This window comes from Dipodomys ordii, unplaced genomic scaffold (assembly GCF_000151885.1).
Source record: "Dipodomys ordii isolate 6190 unplaced genomic scaffold, Dord_2.0 Scaffold11, whole genome shotgun sequence".
Taxonomy (NCBI): Eukaryota; Metazoa; Chordata; class Mammalia; order Rodentia; family Heteromyidae; genus Dipodomys; species Dipodomys ordii.
The window spans coordinates 17,526,160-17,546,269 of record NW_012267227.1 but is presented as its reverse complement, the minus strand read 5'-3'; the positions used below and the strand labels follow the sequence as shown (position 1 = coordinate 17,546,269).

Below are 20,110 nucleotides of genomic sequence, written 5' to 3'. Positions count from 1 at the left end.
TTTCTTTTTGCTTATGTGGTGCTGAGGAATCGAACCCAGGGCCTCAGGCATGCAAGGCAAGCGCTCTACCACTGAGCCATCTTCCCAGCCCCTAGAACATTTTTCTTTCTTTCTTTTTTTTTTTTATCAGTCATGGGCCTAAACTCTAGGCCTGGGCACTATCCCTCAGCTCTTCAGCTCAAGGCTAGCGCTCTACCTCTTGAGCCACAGCACCACTTCTGGCTTTTTCTGCTTATGTGGTGCTGAGGAGTTGAACCCAGGGCCTTATGCATGCAAGGCAAGCACTCTACCACTGAGCCACCTTCCCAGCCCCAACATTTTTCTATACTAGGTAAATTTATGCTTAGCATTACGAAAAAACAGATTTTTGAAATCAGGGATTTTTTTTTTTTTTTCACTCCTAAGGCTTGAACTCAGGGCCTGGGTGCTGTCCCTGAGCTTCTTTAGCTCAAGGCTAGCACTCTACCACTTGAGCCACAACACCACTTCCAACTTTTTCTCTTTATGTGGTACTGAGGAATCAAACCCAGGGCTTCATGCATACGAGGCAAGCACTCTACCACTAAGCCACATTTCCAGCCCTGTGAGACTCTAATTAACCACCAGAAAACTGGAAGTGGCTCAAAGTGGTAGAGCAAGAGCTTTGAGCAAAAGAGCTAGGGACAGTGCTTAGGCCCCTAGTTCAAGCCCCACAAAGACAAAAAAAAGTGTAGCAGATGTATTCTATTGTTTTCTTTCTTTCCTTCTCTCTTCCTTTTCCCTTCCTCTTCCCCTTTCCCTCCCTTCTTCCCTTCTTTCCCATCTTCTTTCTTTGTGCCAGTCCTGGGGTGTGAACTCAGGGCCTCACACGCTCACTTGAGTCACACCTCTAGTTATGTTTTTTTGCTGGTTAAGATAAGAAACTCAGGGCTGGGAAGGTGGCTCAGTGGTAGAATGCTTGCCTCGTATGCATGAGGCCCTGAGTTCAATTCCTCAGTACCATATAAGCAGAAAAAGCTGGAAGTGGCGCTGTGGCTCAAGTGATAGAGTGCTAGCCTTGAGCTGAAGAGCTCAAGGAGAGCACCCAGGCCCAGAGTTCAGGCCCCACGACCAACAACAACAACAACAAAAAAGAAACTCACAGACTTTTCTGCCCAGGTTGGCTTTGAGCCAAGATCCATAGATCTCAGCCTCCTGATTAGGATTACAAGAATAAGCCACCAAAGCCAGCTTTAAGCCATTTTCTACTTCAATGTAAGCAGGGAGCTTTAGGTCCCCTAAAATCTATAGAGGAATGGACTTTGAAGTCAGACATAAAGTTCTGACTTGTACTTAGCAGTGTGAATTTAATAATTTTTATTTGTGTAACTTTTTTTTTTTTTTTTTGGTGGGAGCAGTACTGGGAATTTAAGACTTCATACTTACTAGGCAAGCACTTTACCACTTGATCCAGACTCCTACTCCTTTGTTTTTACGTTGCGTTTCAGATATAGTCTTGAATTTTTCCCGTAATGGCCTCAAACTTCAATCCCCTTTCCTTGAGATTACAGGCATATACTATCATTCTTGTCTTGTTTATTGAGCTAGGCAACTTTCTTTTCTTTTTTGTGCTGGTCTTGAAGCTTGAATTCAAGGCCTGAGTGCTGTCCCTGAGCTTTTTGCTTGCTCTACTACTTGAGCCATAGCTCTTCGTGTTCTTTTTTTTTTCTCCTTCCTTCCTTCTTTTCTTCCTTTTTCTTTTTCTTTCTTTCTTTCTTTCTTTCTTTCTTTCTTTCTTTCTTTCTCTTTCTTTCTTTCTGTCTTTCTGTCTTTCTCTCTCTCTCTCTCTCTCTTTCTTTCTTTCTTTCTTTCTTTCTTTCTTTCTTTCTTTCTTTCTCTCTTTCTTTCTTTCTTTCGTTGTGGGGCTTGAACTCAGGGTCTGGGCACTGTCCCTGAGCTCTTTTGCTCAAGGTTAGCATTGTGCCACTTTTGAGCTACAACACCACTTCCAGGTTTCTGGTGGTTAATTGGATAATAGTCTCATGAACTCTACTGCCCTGGCTGGCTTTGTAACATGATCCTTAGATCTCTGCTTCCTCAGTAGCTAGGATTACAGGGGTGAGCCACCAATGCCAGGTTAAACTTTTTCTATTTTGAATAGTTAATTGGAGGAGATCTCAGCCTCCAGAGTAGCTAGGAATACAGGCATGAACCACAAGTGCCTGGCCTTGAATTCATTCTTGTTCATGGGTTTTGTCCTCAAGACACCAGTTCTGAAAGCCTTTTTTTTTTTTTCCTTTTGCAGTTTACTACAGACATATCACCTACTCCAGAAGACCTGATGTTAAGACAATATGTGTATGGACCCAAGATACAGATTTATAGAGAAGACTGTGAGGTTCTTCGCCAAAAGATTGAAGCGTAAGACAGTTTTAATTTATTTTCTGCATGCTTTTTCTGTTTTGATTTTTGGGAACTTTGATAAGCAGGATCACCTCTGTGGTAATTTTTTTTTGGGGGGGTCCGGTTGTGAGGCCTGAACTCTGGGCCTGGGTGCTGTCCCTCAGCTCTTCAGCTCAAGGCTAGCGCTCTACCACTTGAGCCACAGCGCCACTTCCAGCTTTTCTCTTTTTGCTTATGTGGTGCTGGGAATCGAACCCAGGGCCTCATGCATGCAAGGCAAGCGCTCTACCACTGAGCCACCTTCCCAGCCCTGTGGTAACATTTTAATTAGAATAATTTAACATGGAAAATGGAAACATTTTAGTTAGAATAACTGATATAGAAAAAAGATGATGGTATTAATTGGAAGAAAATATGAGAGGAAAAGAATTTTGGCTTTGTAGTTAGACATACTAAAGCTCAATCTTGGATACAACACTGTGTAGTCTTGTATAAGTCAGCCTTTATTTCCGCATCTGTAAAGAGTGATAATACTTTCTCAGCAGGTTGGAATGAATAGTAGGAAGAGTATATACAGTGTATTTTTGTAGGAAGTGGTGCTGTGGCTGAAGGTGGTAGAGCACTAGCCCTGAGCAAAAGAACTCAGGGACAGCACCCAGGCCCTGAGTTCAAGCCCCATACTGACCAAAAAAAAAAAAAAGAAGTTTTTGTAGCTCAATCTTGTAATTTTAGCTAATGAAAAGTAGAGATTGGGTCAGTGATCATAGTTGAAGGTTAGTCCAGGCACAACAAAAAGCTGAAGGATGGCTGTCATGTACTTTCATCCTACACTATGGAGGAAGTACTAGCTATATACAGTGGCATACACCTGTAATCCCAACAACATGAAACACAAAGAGTTAGATTGTGGTCCATGCCAGCCCAGGCCTCTAAAGTGAGATCCTGTCTAGAAAATATCCCAAAACAAAAAAAGAAGAATGATTCAAGTGGCAGAACACCTGCTTAATAATCATGAGGCCCTGAGTTCAAACCTCAGCACCACCAAGAATGAAAAGTTTTCATAAGCTAAACATGGTGGTGCATTTATAATCTCAGTTATTCAGGAGGCAAAGAACAAGAATGAGATTAAAGGATAACTCAGGGAAAAAGTGCATTAGACCTCCATCTCAATCAATAAGCAAGGTGTCTCATGCTTGTAATTCCAGCTACTGGAGAAACTGTAGGTAGGAGGATCATGTTCCAAAGCCAGCCCTGAACAAAAATGTGCGATTCTGGTCTAGGAGGCATGATGGAAGTGGCATAGTGCCTGTCTAGTAAGCCAGAGTCTCGAGTTCCAACCCTAGTACTGCAAATAATATAAAAAACAAAATATGTCTGTAGAGCTGAACTGATTCATTCAAGCTGACTTCCAAACCATGTACTAACTTCTTTGCATTTTAGATTAAAGATTTCTGCATTGAACCAAGATAAACTACTGACTGATGTAAACAGGAACTTGTGGGAAAAAATGAGAAACTGCTCTGATGAAGAGGTATTTTACTTTCATTTTCTGAGTAAAAATCAATACAGACATTCTGATGAACATTTTTTTTATTGTAGAATAAGTAACTATTACTTGATAATTATTTGAACTTCTTTGCCTTTTATTTAGATTTAAATGAAAATATTTAAAGTGATTAATATTTTATATATGTTCTAGTAGATTGAGTTGTTTTTTTGTTTTTACTAACAACGTTAGTTTTACTAACAGTGTTTTTTGGGATTTTTTTTGCCATTCTTGGGGCTTGAACTCTGGGCCGGGGCACTATCCCTAAGCTTCTTTTGCTCAAGGCTAATCCTCTACCACTTGAGCCACAGCACCACTTCTAGCTTTTTCTGTGTATGTGATACTGAGGAATCAAACCCAGGGCTTCATGCATGCTAGGCAAGCCTTCTACCATTAAGCCACATTCCCAGCCCCAGCATATCATTTTCTAATGTATAATCTGAACAAGTGAATTAAAGGCAGCAACCAAAACTAAAATATTTGTTTCTGTTCTTAACCAGTAAATGGAATTAAATCTATAAGTGACAGAGGCCAGACCTGAGGAATCACAATCAAGAACAGGGAAAGCATAATGGGGGCAGTTGAACTTGCCTTCTCAAGCCACTCAGTTGCTGGACTAGTTTGTTTTACTGCAGTGAATATACTCTCTACTCTCTTACAGCTGAAGACCTTTGGAATTTACCTTAACAAAATAAAGTCTCGTTCAACCAAGATGACAAAAGTCTTCACTCACCAAGGAAAGGTGGCTCTGTACAACAAGCTGGTGAAGTCGGCTCAGGTAACTGGATGCAATTACAGAAGGAGCTGTTAAAATTATTTTTAAAATTATTTTTTAGTGGTTGCAAACTGTGAAGAATGTTCCTTAACACACAGAGAATGAGACTTGGGCAAAAACAATTGTTTATAAGATGCAAATTTTAGTTCGTCAGACTGCCAACTTGTGGCATCTGAAATATGTTGGAATATTAATACCTCATTGCCAATATTGTGATGCCTTGTACACATTGAGATAAAGTATATTGGATTCTGGGTCTCCTGTTATGACAGGTTAGACTTTCGTCTTCCTCATACCCATCCATACCCAGTGGTGAATGTGTATAATACGTCTAGAGTAGTGTTTCCAAAATGATACCTTTCAAAAAGCTTGCAGAGGGTGGATGTAGCTTAGTATGGAGTACTTTGCCTAGTATTCTTGAGGCCTAGGCTCAATCCTCTCCCCACCAAAAATAAATAACTAGAAAAAAAATACATTCTATACACATACATACATTTAATTTATTATTTTTTATTTTTTTTGCCAGTCCTGAGGCTTGAACTCAGGGCCTAGGCATTGTCTCTGAGCTTCTTTTGCTCAAGGCTAGCACTCTTATCACTCCAGCCACAGCACCATATCCAGCCTTTTCTGTGTATGTGGTACTGAGTAATTGAACCCAGGGCTTCATGCATGCTAGGCAAGCACTCTACCACAAAGCCACATTTCCATACATTTAATTGATTAATTAATTTATATTTATTTATTTTGTTGGTTGTAGGGCCTGAACTCTGGGCCTGGGTGCTGTCCCTCAGCTCTTCAGCTCAAGGCTACTGCCCTACCTCTTGAGCCACAGCACCACTTCCAGTTTTTTTCTGCTTATGTGGCTCTAAGGAATTGAACCCAGGGCCTCATGCATACAAGGCAAGCACTCTACCACTGAGCCACCTTCCCAGGCCCCATATATTTAATTTAAAGAAGTTTAAAAATAAAAATATTCTAATGCTTTCCATATCTGACATTGACAACATTTTAGAGAATTTCTGTTGCAAGTTATAAATGTTAATGTCCTATAAATCATGAAACAGAAATACTATAGTGTTAGTAAATGAAAATACAAAATGAGCTAATATTTACCTGCTTTTTCTTTTAATTCCTTTTTTTTCTTTTCTTTTTTGTGCTGGTCCTGGGGCTTGAACTCTGGGCCTAGGTGCTGTCCCTAAGCTCCTTTTGCTGAAGGCTAGCTCTCTACACTTGAGCCACAGAGCCACTTTTGTCTTTTTCTATCATTAATTGGGAGATAAGAGTTTCTTGGGCTTTCTGGCCAGGATGGCTTTGAACTGTGATCCTCTGATCTCAACCTCCTGAATAGCTAGATTACTGGTGTGACCCACCAGTGTCTGGCTGATTTTTCATTTTTTTTCCTATTCTTTTTAGCTCCAGATTTAAATCTTTGATCTTATTTTAAAATTTGTCTGTCTGTGATCATGACTTAGCAGTTACATCAGCAATTTAGACCATTTGTAATGTCTTATTTGAGGGTTTGACCTTACAACATATAATGTTTTGTGTCCAGAATGAGAGAGAAAAGCTTCAGATAAGGATAAATGAGATGGACAACATACTTAAGAAGATCAGTAACTGTCTCACTGAAGTGGAAATAGGTAAAGTATTTTAATACTTTTCTAGAGGATAGGTATGTAGTTCAGTGGTAGAGTACCTATAAAAAGTAAATAAATGATTTTCTAAAATAATATTTAATTTTATCTGTGGGCTGGGAGCATGGCTTAACTAGAAGGATAACTATCTACCAAGCATGAGGTTCTGAGTTCAAACCACAAAAAAAAAAGAATATTTAATTTTATCTCAATGTCTCCCTGCAGGACTGGGAATGTGGCTTAGTGGCAGAGTGCTTGCCTCCCATGCTTGAAGCCCTGGGTTTAATTCCTCAGTACCACATAAACGGAAAAGGCTAGAAGTGACTGTGGCTCAAGTGGTAGAGTGCTAGCTTTGAGCAAAAGAAGCTCAGGGACAGTGCTCAGGCTCTGAGTTCAGGCCCCAGAACTGGCAAAAGAAAAAAAAAAATATATATATATCTATCTATCTCCCTGCCGAAGAGGTTGTTGACCTTACTATGCTATATTCACAGCTTGACACCTTAAATTAGAGCAGCTTAAAACCTTAAATTAGAGCAGCTTGAGACCTTAAATTAGAGCAAATTAAAATTCTTTTACTATGATTATCAGTAATACAATAGAGATGCCAAAGATAATGAATCTCTTTGGAAAGCTAGTCATAACAACCTAGATCATAATCTTGTGTTTTTCAATAAATGACTTGTTTTCTCTCCATTTGAAAATTGTCTTACCTTTCAGTTTGGTCACTCATAATCACAACTTGTTTTGCTTTTCTGAAACTGCCTTCTCAAAGATCACAGATGTGATTCTTCCCAGCCCCAAGCCAGCTGGACCTATTTGAATACTTGATCCTACTGATTATCTTTTTCTTCCTGAAACTTACCTCCCTTATATTTGCACATGCTCACTTTGTTTCTCCGTTCGTTCTCACTGTTCCTTTTAGCTCCTCTTTGGCTTCTAACAACTGGTGAGGCATTGAGATCCTATCATCTGTTACTTTTGTTGTTGTTTTGATGGTACTGGGAATGGAAGTAAGAATCTCCCACTTGCTAGACTGGCACTCTTCTACTTGAGCCATGCCTCCAACTCATTTGCATCATTTATTTCTGGGTGGGATCTTGCTTTATGTCCTTGGCAGCGGGGCCACAGTCCTCCTATTTATGCGTCCTGGAATCATTGGCATAGCAGCCATTGTGCTTCCTCCACAGCTGGAATAATAAGTGCACACCGCCGCGCCCAGCCGTCAGTCGAGCTAGTCTCTCAAGCTTCCTTTGCATGGGCTGGCCTCAAACCATGATCCCCTAATCTCTACCTCCCAAATAGCTAGGATTACAGCCCTCTTATTTTCTTTCTCTCTGGTGAATATGTGCAAAGTAGTAGGAATTGAAGTTTGAGTCTTGAATTCAAGTGCTAGACCACTTGAACCCCCCCATTCTTTTGCTTTTGGTTTGTTTTCTCAGATAAAATAAGGTGTTAACTTTGCCAAGCTGCCTAGCACAGTGACCCTTCTGTTTCTATGTCCCAAGTAGCTAGGATTACAGTGGTGCTTCACTACGCATGGCCTTATCTGTTCTTTTCTACATTTTTTTTACTGTAAAAATGCTTTCATCTGTATTAATAATTATTTTTACATGGCTGATTCTCAAATTCAGCTCAATCACCTACTGCATGCCAGATATTTTGCTTAGGCATGAGGGGATAAATAGCTTAAACAGCTTATAATCATTTTGGTGGAACATATTTTCAACTTCTTTCTCTTGAGTTGTAGACTGACATTTCTAGCTACTAGTTTCTTCAAAACTATCTGTAAACACCTTAAACTATGTTTAACTAAAACACAATTGATTATCTTGTCTCATCTCTAAAATGAAACCCCAAAATTTGCTTCTGTATGTTTCTTATCTGTATTGTAACATTCAAATACATATGTACATATATTCATACTAACATTGCAATTCTCCTAAAAGACTTAAACTGGGCATGGTAGCCCATACCTTTAATCCTATCACTCTGGGAAGTGGAAGAAAGTGGATCTCAAAAGTTTCAGGTCAGCTTGGGCTACCTATTGAGATATTTCAACAACAATAAAAATATCATGATGGGCTGGGAAGGTGGCTCAGTGGTAGAGCACTTGCCTTGCATGCCTGAGGCCCTGGGTTCGATTCCTCAGCACCACATATGCAAAAAGAAAAAAGCCAGAAGTGGTGCTGTACCTCAACTGGTAGAGTGCTAGCCTTGAGCTGAAGAGCTGAGGGACAGCGCCCAGGCCCAGAGTTCAGGCCCCACGACTAGACCCCCCTCAAAAAAAAATATCATGTAAAAAACTGGGTATAATGTCACACACTTGTAATCCAAGTACTCTGGAGGCTGAGATGAGTGGACCCTGGATTCAAGGCCAGCCTGGGCTCTATAAGTCTCTTGTCTTCAGAACAAATAAATGAACAAACAAAACCCAAATAAAAGAACGTTTATTTTCTTTTATGTTTGCATAACTGTTTCTTCAGCATCTTTGCTCTTTTTGTTTTGAAATATGGTATTTCAAATCTAACTAGCCTATCTCCATTCTTACTTTCTCCTTAAGAATTCTATCTCCTAATATAACCTGGACATTGCCACCAGATGAATAATTATGAAAGTTTTTATTATGTTACTCCCCTTAAAAACCACTGCAAGTTAATTACAAAATAGATTCTAAACACTGAAGTTGAATGGTTAATACTCTCTCCACTCATATTCAAATCCTTTTTTTTAAAAAACTAGTATTAGAGTTTGAACTCAGGGCCTTTTGCTCTTGCTGAGATTTTTTTTTTTAATGCTGCAAACATTTTAATGATTATTGTTGTGAATACATTTTGGAAATTACTTCAAACTGCAGCAAGTTTAAGTAAATGTGTATAGTATACAAAGAAAATACAACCTAACATAAAATTTGCTTTTTGATCAGGCTGGCTTTCTTACCACTTAAGCCATACCTCCACTTTCTGCTTGTTATTTGGAGATAAGAATCTTGAGGATTTGTCTGCCTAGGGAGCTTCTAAGCCTTGGTTCTCAGATCTCAGCCTCCTGAGTAACTAAGATTATAGCTGTCAGCCACTGATGCCTAGCTTTCAAATCTTTTGTTACATTATTTCTTCTATACTCTTTTTTCTTTGGGGGGGTGTCTATTATGAGGCTTGAATTCTGGGCCTGAGCACTGTCCCTTAGCTCTTCAGCTCAAGGCTAGCCCTTTACCACGTGAGCCACAGTGCTACTTAAGGTTTTCTTGTGGTTAATTTAAGATAAGAATTTCATGGCTTTTCCTGCCCCGACTGGCTTTGAACTGCAATTCTCAGATCTCAGCCTCCTGAATAGCTAGGATTACATGCGTGAGCCACTGGTGCCCAGCAATTTCCTCTACACTCTTACACATCCTAAATTATAAAAGTTTGCCATTCTATGTAATTCTTTCACCTTGTGCTTTTGTTATGGCAATGGGAACAGGACCCCAAAATCCCAAGAGTATGCACAGAAAAAATGTCTGCAACATGTGTGCTGCATTGAATTGACAGTGCAGACTCGAAGTCCATAGTCTTAGACTCCCACCTACCTCACCTTATTCTTTCATTCTTCCTTTCTTTTCCTTAGACCCAACCTTTCCATCTAAAATGTAGTTTCTTTCTCTTCAGGAATCTTCTGTCACATATATCTATAGGAAAAGCCAGTTTTGAGTTAAAATCTGAACTTCAATAAACTTGGTTTGAATTGAGGAGAGGAAAATTTATAAGGATGACTCCCACATTTCAAAAACAAATAAAAATTTTAAGTTGTATTTGCTTACTCCTTTTCTTTTGTGTGCCTGTTCTGAGTTTTGAACTCAGGACCTTGTCCCTGAGCTTTTTTTTTTAACTTTTAATTTTTAATTTTTTTTGTCAGTCGCAGGTCTTGAACTCTGGGCCTGAGTGCTGTTCCTCACCTCTTCGGCTCAAAGTGAGCCCTCTACCCCTTGAGCTACAGCGCCACTTCCAGTTTTCTGGTGGTTTATTGGAGATAAGAATTTCAGGGGTGGGGAGGGGGGGGAATGTGGCTCAGTGGTAGACTGCTTGCCTTGCATGCATGAGGCTCTGGGTTCGATTCCTCAGCACCACATAAACAAAAAGAAAAAAAGCCAGAAGTGTCACTGTGGCTCAAGAGGTAGAGCACTAGCCTTGAGCTGAAGAGCTGAGGGACAGCGCCCAGGCCAAGAGTTCAGGCCCCACGACCGGACACCCCCCCCCCCAAAAAAAAAAAAGAGTTTCACGGACTTTCCCGTCCGGGCTGGCTTTGAACCGTGATCCTCAGATCTCAGCCTCCTGAGTAGCTAGGATGACAGGCGTGAGCCACCGGTGCCCGCCTTCCCTGAGCTTTTTGATCAAGGCTTGAGCCCTACGACTTGAGCCATAGCTCCACTTCCCCGTTTCTGGTGGCTGACTGGAGATGAGAGTCTCAACAAACTTTTGTAATTGGGTTGGCATTTAACCATGATCCTCAGATGTCAGCTTTCTGAGTAAATAGGACTACAGGCATGAGCCATCAGTTCCTGGTGAACTTGCTTTTTTTGTGTGTCTTAATCTGTTTCTACTTGGCTCATAGGGGCTGCCTAACAACTATTTCACATCTGCAAATTATATGTGGTTAAATAGTTTTTTCAGTCCATGGGCTTGAACTCAGGACCTTGGCATACTGTCCCTGAGCTTTTCTGCTCAAATCTAGTGCTCTACCCCTTTGAACCCCAGCTCCACTTCTGGTTTTCTCGTGGTTAATTGGAGATAGGAGTTCATGGACCTGCCTGAGCCAGTTTTGAACTGCAGTCCTCTTATCTCAGCCTCCTGAGTAGATGGGATTACAGGTGTGAGCCACCAGTGCCTGGCAAGTTTCTATCTTAAGGTGACCTCTAAACCGTTACTAGTGGCAAACTGCACAAGGTGGTACACAAATGTAATCCCATCTACTTGGGAGGTTGAAGCAGGAAGATGACCTCTAACACTTCTTTTTCAAATTATAATTTTAGTTTAGTGCTTTATTGAAAAGAAGATAGTGGATGTTTGTGAAATGGTTCTAATATTTTACTTTGAGACCATCTATTTTTTCCATTTCTGATATTAAGTAAGTAAATATTACTTAATTATTTTAATGCATGTTGTCTACTTTAGAAACTAAGGATTTGGAAAATGAAGAGAAAGATAATCCTGTGGACGAATGGAATTCTCAAATGAAAGCTGCAGAGAATGGTAACTTGAGTCAGAGATAAATGGTGGGGGAAACCTGGTTAGCATTTGTTGATTATTTTTAGATGAGATTAAGTCAGAATTTTCCATAAAACAGGATATATGTAACATTCTAAGAATGTCCACTCTATGCATTATTTCCTTTCCATAGAGCTCAAACAGCTGAAATCAGAAGAGGAAGAACTGGAAAGGTCAGTCTGTCCTATGCTTGTGTTAGAAAATATAATGCTGTTGGGAAATGGCTCAAGTAACAGAGTTAACAGAGCGCCTGAATACAAGCAGAGAGAGAGTGAGTGAGTGTGTGTCTGTGTATAATGCTGAACCTTAACAAGGTTAGTGACTTTCTTGCCTCTAGAGACAAGATTTGGGGATGAGTCTCCACTAAGAATGACTCAGGCTTCTGCTACACTTTGGATTGTCCCTAGAGGACATTTCAGTCAACATTCTTTTTGAAATGCTTACTGTTTACAGGGTATTAATACAAGACAGTATTTCTCATACTTAAATATTATCAGGATCTTTTTAAAGAATAAGGATGAAGATATGGCTCAAGTGGTAGAGCACCTGCCTAGCAAGCCTAAAGACCTGAGTTCAAACTCTAGCACTGCCCAAGAAAAGAAAAAAAAGTTAAATTATTTTATATTGTAATTCAATAAGTATGAGATGATGCATATATTTCTTAGCCTTCTGAATCATATTCAACTGGAAGACTAAAAGAAATTATAAATTATGAAAAACCAGTAAAATCCCAGTTGACAATATAACAGGTGCTAATATCCAGCTGAAATTAAGTTGCTAGCAAAATGGTTAGGCATAAAGCACAAATTCTGTTTAAATGCAGAAGGAACTTAGGACATGTGTCACCTTTGAGCTGGCATCCTTGTGACCTTCATTATGCTTGTATTTTTATTAGAAAAAATGGAAAAAGTAATTTTTGTTAATATGATTTTATTATTATTTTTTGTCAGTTGTGGGGCTTGAACTCACAACCTGGGCACTGTCTCTGAGTTCTTTTGTTCAAGTCTAGTGCTCTACCATTTTGAGACACAGCTCCACTTCCAGTTTTCTGGTGGTTAATTAGAGATAAGAGTTGCATGGACTTTTTTCTGACTGGGCTGGTTTTGAACCATGATCCTCAGATCTCAGCCTCCTGAATAGCTAGGATTACAAGCATGAGCCACCAATGCCCAGCTCAATATAATTATTTTAAAAACCATGGAACCCCCAAAAGATATCTTCATAGACCCTAATTTGGGAGACAGTGATTTATACTTTTCTGAAGTAGACCCACTTTTACATTAAAGCTTCTAAAATTCCCACATTATTATTTTACTCTGGGAATCTAACATGTACCTTCTTATAATAAACCATTTTCTTAACCATTTTCTCTAACAGATACCTAATCTTTCTATAAATACCTGATTTTATTTGCAGAAAGGTATTAGAAGTAGAGGTACAGAAAAAGCAGACCCTTGCCCAAATAGACTTTATGCAAAAGCAAATAAATAGAACTGAAGAACTACTGGATCAGTTGAGGTAAGAAAAAGCAAGTCATTAGTTTATGTTTTATATTGTCCCTGAATGGTTGTGTGAGTCTACTGTAGAAGTTGATGTGTTTTTAATGTATTATTATAGCTTTCCTGGAGGTACTGTGGGGTTTGGTTTTATTTTGAGACAGTCACTGAATTGCCTACATTGACCTTGAGTTTCTGAGCTCAAGCAGTCCTCCCCACTCAGCCTCCCAAGAAGATGGACAAGTATGTACCCTCACACCCAGCGCTTGCAATGGCTTTTTTTTTTTTTTTTTTTGGTCAGTCATGGGACTTGAACTCTGGACCTGGGCACTGTCCCTCAGCTCTTCAGCTCAAGGCTAGCGCTCTACCACTTGAGCTACAGCACCACTTCCAGTTTTCTGATGGTTTATTAGAGATAAGAGTCTAATGGTCTTTCCTGCCCGGGCTGGCTTTGAACTGCAATCCTCAAATCTCAGCCTCCTGAGTAGTTAGGATTACAGGTGTGAGCTACCAGTGCAGGGATGCAATGGCTTTTTTTTTTTTTTCCTTTTTTTCTTTGTTGGTTATGGGGCCTGAATTCTGGGCCTGAGCACTGTCCCTCAGTTCTTCAGCTCAAGGCTAGTGCTCTACCACTTGAGCCACAGCGCCACTTCGGGTTTTCAGAGTAGTTATTGGAGAGCCCCATGGACGTTCCTGCCCGGGATGGCTTTGAACTCCGATCCTCAGATCTCAGCCTTCTGAGTAGCTAGGATTGCAGGCAAGAGCCACCAATGCCTAGCTGCAATGGCTTTTCTTTTACTATTAGCATTCATAAGTGGTAGAGCGGGTTCTATTGTAACATCTCCACACGTGCATATACTATATCCACCACACCCTTTCTATACTCCACTCTATCCTATTAAGCTTTCTCACAACATTTTCAATAAGTAGCTTGCATCCTTAGATTTCAGCCTCCTAAGTAGCTACAATTACAGGTGTGATCCATGGCACCCAGTTTTGTTATTTTAAAATAATTTTTTATTGTGATTAAGTGATTATAAATTTCACAGTATTGTGAGATAGTGATACTTAGTTAAAGTACAAACATATTCTAACCTCATGAGGCAAATTGTCATTATTGTGGTCTAGAAAGTTTGTGAATTCTACGAGCTTTGACAATACTATTTCTTCCACATCAGATGATATATACATTAGATGATATGTACATGTCTTTCCTTTTTCTCGGTGTCAGCTGTCCCCTCTTTCCCCCTCATTCCCTCCCTCCCATCGCTGCCCTTGAGTGGCTTAGTTTGTTCTCACCAATGTCCAGTGCAGATGATGGGCCCTCTGTTGCATGTTTTCCTGTTTTCCTTTGATTCTGTGTCTTCCTCCTAGCTTCCCTTAGATATGTGCATACACACACACACACACACACACACACACACACACGTGGTCAACAACATGGGGTCATTTAGTAATGATACAACAGGATGAGTGGAGGTCTTTTGTTTCTCCAGTCCTGTTTATATGTTGTATCTCATTGCATTTTGGATTTAACATTCATGTATCATTTGTCTCTTTGTTCTTGTCTTACCTCGCTCAAAATGATTGTTTTTCTAGTTCCATCTATTTCCCTGTGAATGTCATTATTTTGTCCTTTCTAATGGCTGCATAATATTCCATTGTATATGGGTACCACAGTTTATGGATCCATTCATCTGTAGTGAGGCATCTGGTTGTTTCTATATCCTGGCTATTGTGAACAGTGCTGCAATGAACATGGAGGTGCATGTGTCCTTGTATCCTGGTTCCTGTTGCTCAGGGTAGATGCCTAGGAGTGGCACCCAGTTGTTTGTTTGTTTTTTTGCCAGCCCTAGGGCTGGAACTCAGGGCCTGGGCACTGTTCCTGAGCTTCATTTGCTCAAGGCTAGTACTCTACCACTTGAGCCATAGCACCACTCTAGCTTTTTCTGTTTTTGTGTTCTGAGGAATTGAACCCAGGGCTTCATGCATGCTAGGCAAACACTCTAACACTAGGCCATGTTCCCAGCCCCGTGGCACCCAGTTTTGTACTGGCTTTTTGTTGTTGTTGTTGGTCGTGGGGCTTGAAATCTGGGCTTGGGCACTGTCCCTGTGCTCTTCAGCTCAAGGCGAGCACTCTACCACTTGAGCCATAGTGCCACTTCCGGTTTTCTAGTGGTTTATTGGAAATAAGAGTTTCACGGACTTTCCTGCCGAGGCTGGCTTGAACTGTGATCCTCAGAACTCAGCCTCCTGAGTAACTAGGATTCATGCATGAGCCATCAGTGCCTGGCTTTGTACTAGCTTTTAATCTAACCTAGAGTACATAAAGAGTCATTGCTATAGAATGTTTATATTCTAATAATTTATTAAATTCCTTATTAAAAAAAAAGCCAGTGTAGCTACTGCTAGTGGCTCAATCTTGTAATCTTAGCTACTCAAGGAAGTTGAAATCCATATGATCACAGTTGAAAGCCAGACCAGGCAGAAGACTCCATCTCTAACCAGCAAAAAGCTAGACTGAAAGCACAACTCAAGAGATATAGAACTAGCTGAGTAATATGTAAACCTGAGTACAACCCTGGTACCATCAATAACAACAGAGTCAGTGGCTTCTTTGGGAAAACACCAAATGGCAGATGCAATGAAAGGTGGGGGGTGAGAGGCGGAGGGATTAGGGCAGGCTTGGAAGGCCCTGCAGCTTCTGAGGAGGCTTCAGTAGCCACTTCCAGAGTCCAGGTTTTGGCTGCTAGGCTTGTGGAGGCAAGGTTGAAAACAAGGAGTGGATCTCTGCCACCAAACTGGGCTACGTGGTTAAGGACATGAAGATGAAGTCTTTGGAGATCTGTCTTTTCTCCGTGCCCCATCAAGGAGTCTTTAAAGGATGAGGTGTTGAAGATTATGGTCGTGCAGAAGCAGACCGAACTGAGCTTACCAGCGCACTAGGTGCAAGGCATCTGTTGCCATTATGGCCATGTCGGTCTGGTTGTTAAGTGCTCCAAGGAGGTTGCCACTTGCCATCTTAGCCAAGCTCTCTGTTGTTCCTGTGCGGGGAGGCTATCGGGGGAACAAGATTGGCAAGCCCCACACTGTCCTGTGCAAGGTGTCAAGCTGCTGTGGTTCTCTGTTAGTGCACCTCATCCCCGCCCCCGAGTGAGTCACTGAGATCATTCCAGCTCCTATCCCCCAAGAAGCTGTGGATGATGGCTGGTGTTAATGACTACTACACCTCAGCCAGGGGCAACTTCTCCAAGGCCACCTTTAATGCCATCTCCAGGACCTACAGTTACCTGACCCCTGACCTCTGGAAAGAGACTGTGTTCACCAAATCTCCACAACAGGAATTCACTGACATTTTTTGAAAAACCACACCAGAGTCTCTGTGCAGAGGACCTAGGCTCCAGCTGTGGCTACAACATAGAATTTTATACAAGAATAAGAAAGTGAATCAAGCATGTTAAAAAAAAAATGTCAGTGTACTGAAAACTAAGGTGAAAATACACAGGTGGGAGAGCTCTGGAAAGGTGTTAAGATACAGAGCACTTTCACGCCTGATGTGGTGGTGCAGGCCTGTTCTTCCTTCAGTCAGGATGCTCAGGTGGGAGGATTTTGAACTTGAGACCAGCATAAGTTCTTACAGCAACAGCCTGTCTAAAAACAACAAAATTAACAGTTTTTGTTGCATGTACTTTTAATTCTGACATATCACTCGTTTATTTTGTTTTTTGTTTTTGTTGGTCGTGGGGCTTGAACTCTGGGCCTGGGTATCGTCCCTTAGCTCTAACGCTACCACTTGAGCCACAGCACCACTTCCGTCTTTTTCTGCTTAAGTGGTGCTGAGGAATCAAACCCAGAGCCTCATGCATGCAAGTCAAGCACTGTATCATGCAGCCACCTTCCCAGCTCAGTTTGAATTCTTCCTTTTTTTTTTTTTGGTCGGTTGTGGGCTTGAACTCTGTCTGGGCTTGGGCGCTGTCCCTCAGCTCTTCAGTTCAAGGCGAGTGCTCTACCACTTGAGCCATAGCGCCATTTCTGGTGGTTTATTGGAGATAAAAGTCTCAAAGACGGTCAGGCACTGGTGGCTCACGCCTGTAATCCTAGCTACTCAGGAGGCTGAGATCTGAGGATTGCAGTTCAAAGCCAGCCCGGGCAGGAGAGACCGTGAGACTCCTATCTCCAATAAACCACCAGAAAACCGGAAGTGGCGCTGTAGCTCAAGTGGTAGAGCGCTCGCCTTGAGCTGAAGAGCTGAGGGACAGCACCCAGGCCCAGAGTTCAAGCCCCACGACCGACAAAAAAAAAAAAAAAAAAGGTCTCAAAGACTTTCTTTTCCGGGCTGGCTTTGAACCATGATCCTCAGATCTCAGCCTCCTGAGTAGCTAGGATTACAGGCATGAGCTACTGATGTCAGTGAGTTCTTTTTTTTTGATTGGTCGTGAGGCTTGAACTCAGGGCCTGGGCACTGCTGTCCCTGAGCTTTTTTGCTCCAGTCTAGCGTTCTACACAGAGCCACTTCTTGTTTTGTGGTGGTTTATTGGTGATAAGACTCACATGGACTTTTCTGCCCAGGCTGGCTTCAAACTGTGATTCCCAAACCTCAGCCTTCTGAATAGCTAGGATTACAGACATGAGCTATAGGTACCTGGCCTAGTTTTTATTTCTTTTAAAAGATTTAAAAAGATTGTATATTCACAATATTTGAATTGAAATGCCATCTCCTAAGTCAGTGGGTAAAAGCCAGTAACTGCTATTGGTATTGTTTGAGTTCTGTTAGAAATTTCCCCTTTCCTCTCTCTGAGCTGAACAGTAGAGCTCATCTAAGCATGTATAAAACACTTGGCTTGATCCCCAGCACTGGGAGGGAAAAATTGCTTTTTTTCTTCTTCTCTCTAGTTTATCTGAGTGGACTATTATTGAGTGGAATGACACTCAAGCTGTATTCACCTTTGTTTATGACACCATACAACTCACCATCACCTTTGGAGAACCTGTAGGTAAGTAGCAAAACTAAAACGTCTGCAGGAAAAAAACATTTAACTCCCTAACAATACAGATCTTTATTTGACTACAGTACTAACAAATGAATGAAAGCATAATAAAAATACTGTTGAAAAACTTAGAAGCATTAGCATTTTAGCGGTAATAGATTGTACGGAGTAGGGTTTTGCCAGGTTTTGGCCTTATGCATGCTCAGTGCATGCTCTACCACCTAGTAATACCCTAGCAGAAAAGAATTTTTTTTAGATGAAGAATTAAACACCTGATTATGGTGGCAGCTGCCTGTAGTCCCAGCATGCAGGAGGCTTAGGTTGAAGAATAGTTTGAGGCACATCTGGTGTACATGTCAAATTCAAAGCTGGCCTGGTTCATAGCAAGACCCTGTCCATTGTAACCTCTAACCCAGGGGTTGCACTAATTCTCTGGTTGGGCTTTCAGAGCTCCTTTTCCTTCCCAATTCGGTCTTCATTCTACAGCTAAGCAATTGTTAAATCACATATGTACTTCTCTTAGGCTATATTAAGAAATATCTTATACAGCCTATGAAGTCTGGTATAAATTGAATTTTTCTTTTTTCTGCCTCATCTCTCTCTCTTTTTTTTTCCTTCCAGTCCTGGGGCTTGAACTCAGGGCCTGGCATTGTCCCTAAGCTTCCTTTGCTCAAGGCTACCACTACCACTTGAGCCATGGCGCCACTTCTAGCTTTTTCTGTTTATGTGATACAAAGGAATGGAACCCAGGGCTTCATGCATGCTAGGCAAGCACTCTACCACTAAGCCATGTTCCCAGCCCTCCTGCCTCATCTTATGCCACCTTTCTCTGCATTCTTTGCACATCGACTACAATGGATTTCTTTCATTTCTTTAAAATGGTCATGGTCTTTCATGTCCAGTCATTCTATCTTACTACAAGGTATAGGATGCAAATGCTGGGTCTCTCGGTCTTGATTGGTTTTCTTGAATATGTGGCTGATGCTCTGCAACTTGAGCCACTTCTTGCTTTTTGCTGTTTGATTGGAGATGAGCGTTTCTGGGATTTGTTTTCTCTAGGCTAGCTTCAAACTGAGATGATCAGATTCCTAAATTGCTAGGATTCAGGCACTTGGCTTTCTTTCCTTTTCCTTTTTTCTGCTCTATTCACACACACTCTTTCTTTCTCTTCTTTCTCTCTCTCGTTCCGTGGCAGCACTAGCATCTGAGCTTAGTGCCTTGTGTTTGCTAGACAGGCACTCTGTCACTTGGGCTGTACCCTCAGTCCTTTTTGCTTTTGTTATTTTTCAAATAGGGTTCTCACTTTTTGTCCAGCCTTTGATCCTCCTATATCACTTCCCAAATAGCTGGGATGACAGGTGTGTACCACCATGCCCAACTTTTTGTTGGTTAACATGAAGTGAGTCATGACCCTTTCTTTTGCCTAGGCTGTCCTTGAACCGCAGTCCTCCCATTCTCAGCCTTCCATGAAGCTAAGATTAGTCATGAACCACATGTCTGGCAAGACTTTTTTTTTGTTGGTCGTGAGGCTCGAACCCACTTGGGTGCTGTCCTTGCGCTCTTTAGCTCAAGGTGAGCCCTCTACCGCTTGAGCCACAGCGCCACTTCCTGTTTTCTAGTGGTTTATTGGAGATAAGAGTCTCATAGGCTCTCCTACCCAGGGTGGCTTTTGAACCTCAATCCTCAGATCTCTGCCTCCTGAGTAGCTGGGATTAGAGGCGTGAGCCACTGGCGCTGGGCTCATGACTTTTTTTTTTCTTTTTCATTCTTCTTGAAATACTGTCTTCCTGTGTAGCCTAGCCTGGCCTTGAACTCTCATCCCCGTCTTTACCTCTGAGTACTGGGAGTACTGATGCCTTCTACTGTATCTGGCTCCCTCAAAAAGGAAGCCACTTTTTTTTTTTAAGCAAAAGTTATGGGAAAGAAATATACTTTTTTTTTTTTTGGGTCCAGTCGTGGGGCCTGAACTCAGGGCCTGGGTGCTGTCCCTCAGCTCTTCAGCTCAAGGCTAGCGCTCTACCACTTGAGCCACAGCGCCACTTCTGGCTTTTTTCTTTTTGCTTATGTGGT

The 20,110-nt window shown here is 41.4% G+C and overlaps 1 protein-coding gene, 1 non-coding gene and 1 pseudogene across 2 annotated transcripts in view; 2 read left to right on the top strand and 1 right to left on the bottom strand.

The window, feature by feature from the left end:
• Casc5 (cancer susceptibility candidate 5) overlaps positions 1–20,110 on the top strand; it is a 52,739-nt gene that overhangs the window by 22,063 nt on the left and 10,566 nt on the right. The window contains exons 14-21 of the mRNA XM_013010169.1: positions 2,264–2,379; positions 3,802–3,892; positions 4,569–4,685; positions 6,235–6,322; positions 11,464–11,541; positions 11,690–11,729; positions 12,973–13,074; positions 17,946–18,046. Of these exons, the coding sequence (XP_012865623.1) occupies positions 2,264–2,379; positions 3,802–3,892; positions 4,569–4,685; positions 6,235–6,322; positions 11,464–11,541; positions 11,690–11,729; positions 12,973–13,074; positions 17,946–18,046 (733 nt within the window). The remainder of the gene's footprint in view (positions 1–2,263; positions 2,380–3,801; positions 3,893–4,568; positions 4,686–6,234; positions 6,323–11,463; positions 11,542–11,689; positions 11,730–12,972; positions 13,075–17,945; positions 18,047–20,110) is intronic.
• Positions 2,599–2,666, bottom strand: Trnaa-ugc. Its single transcript has one exon. It is a non-coding gene; the product is annotated as a tRNA-Ala (tRNA).
• Positions 13,288–16,473, top strand: LOC105980912 (annotated as a pseudogene).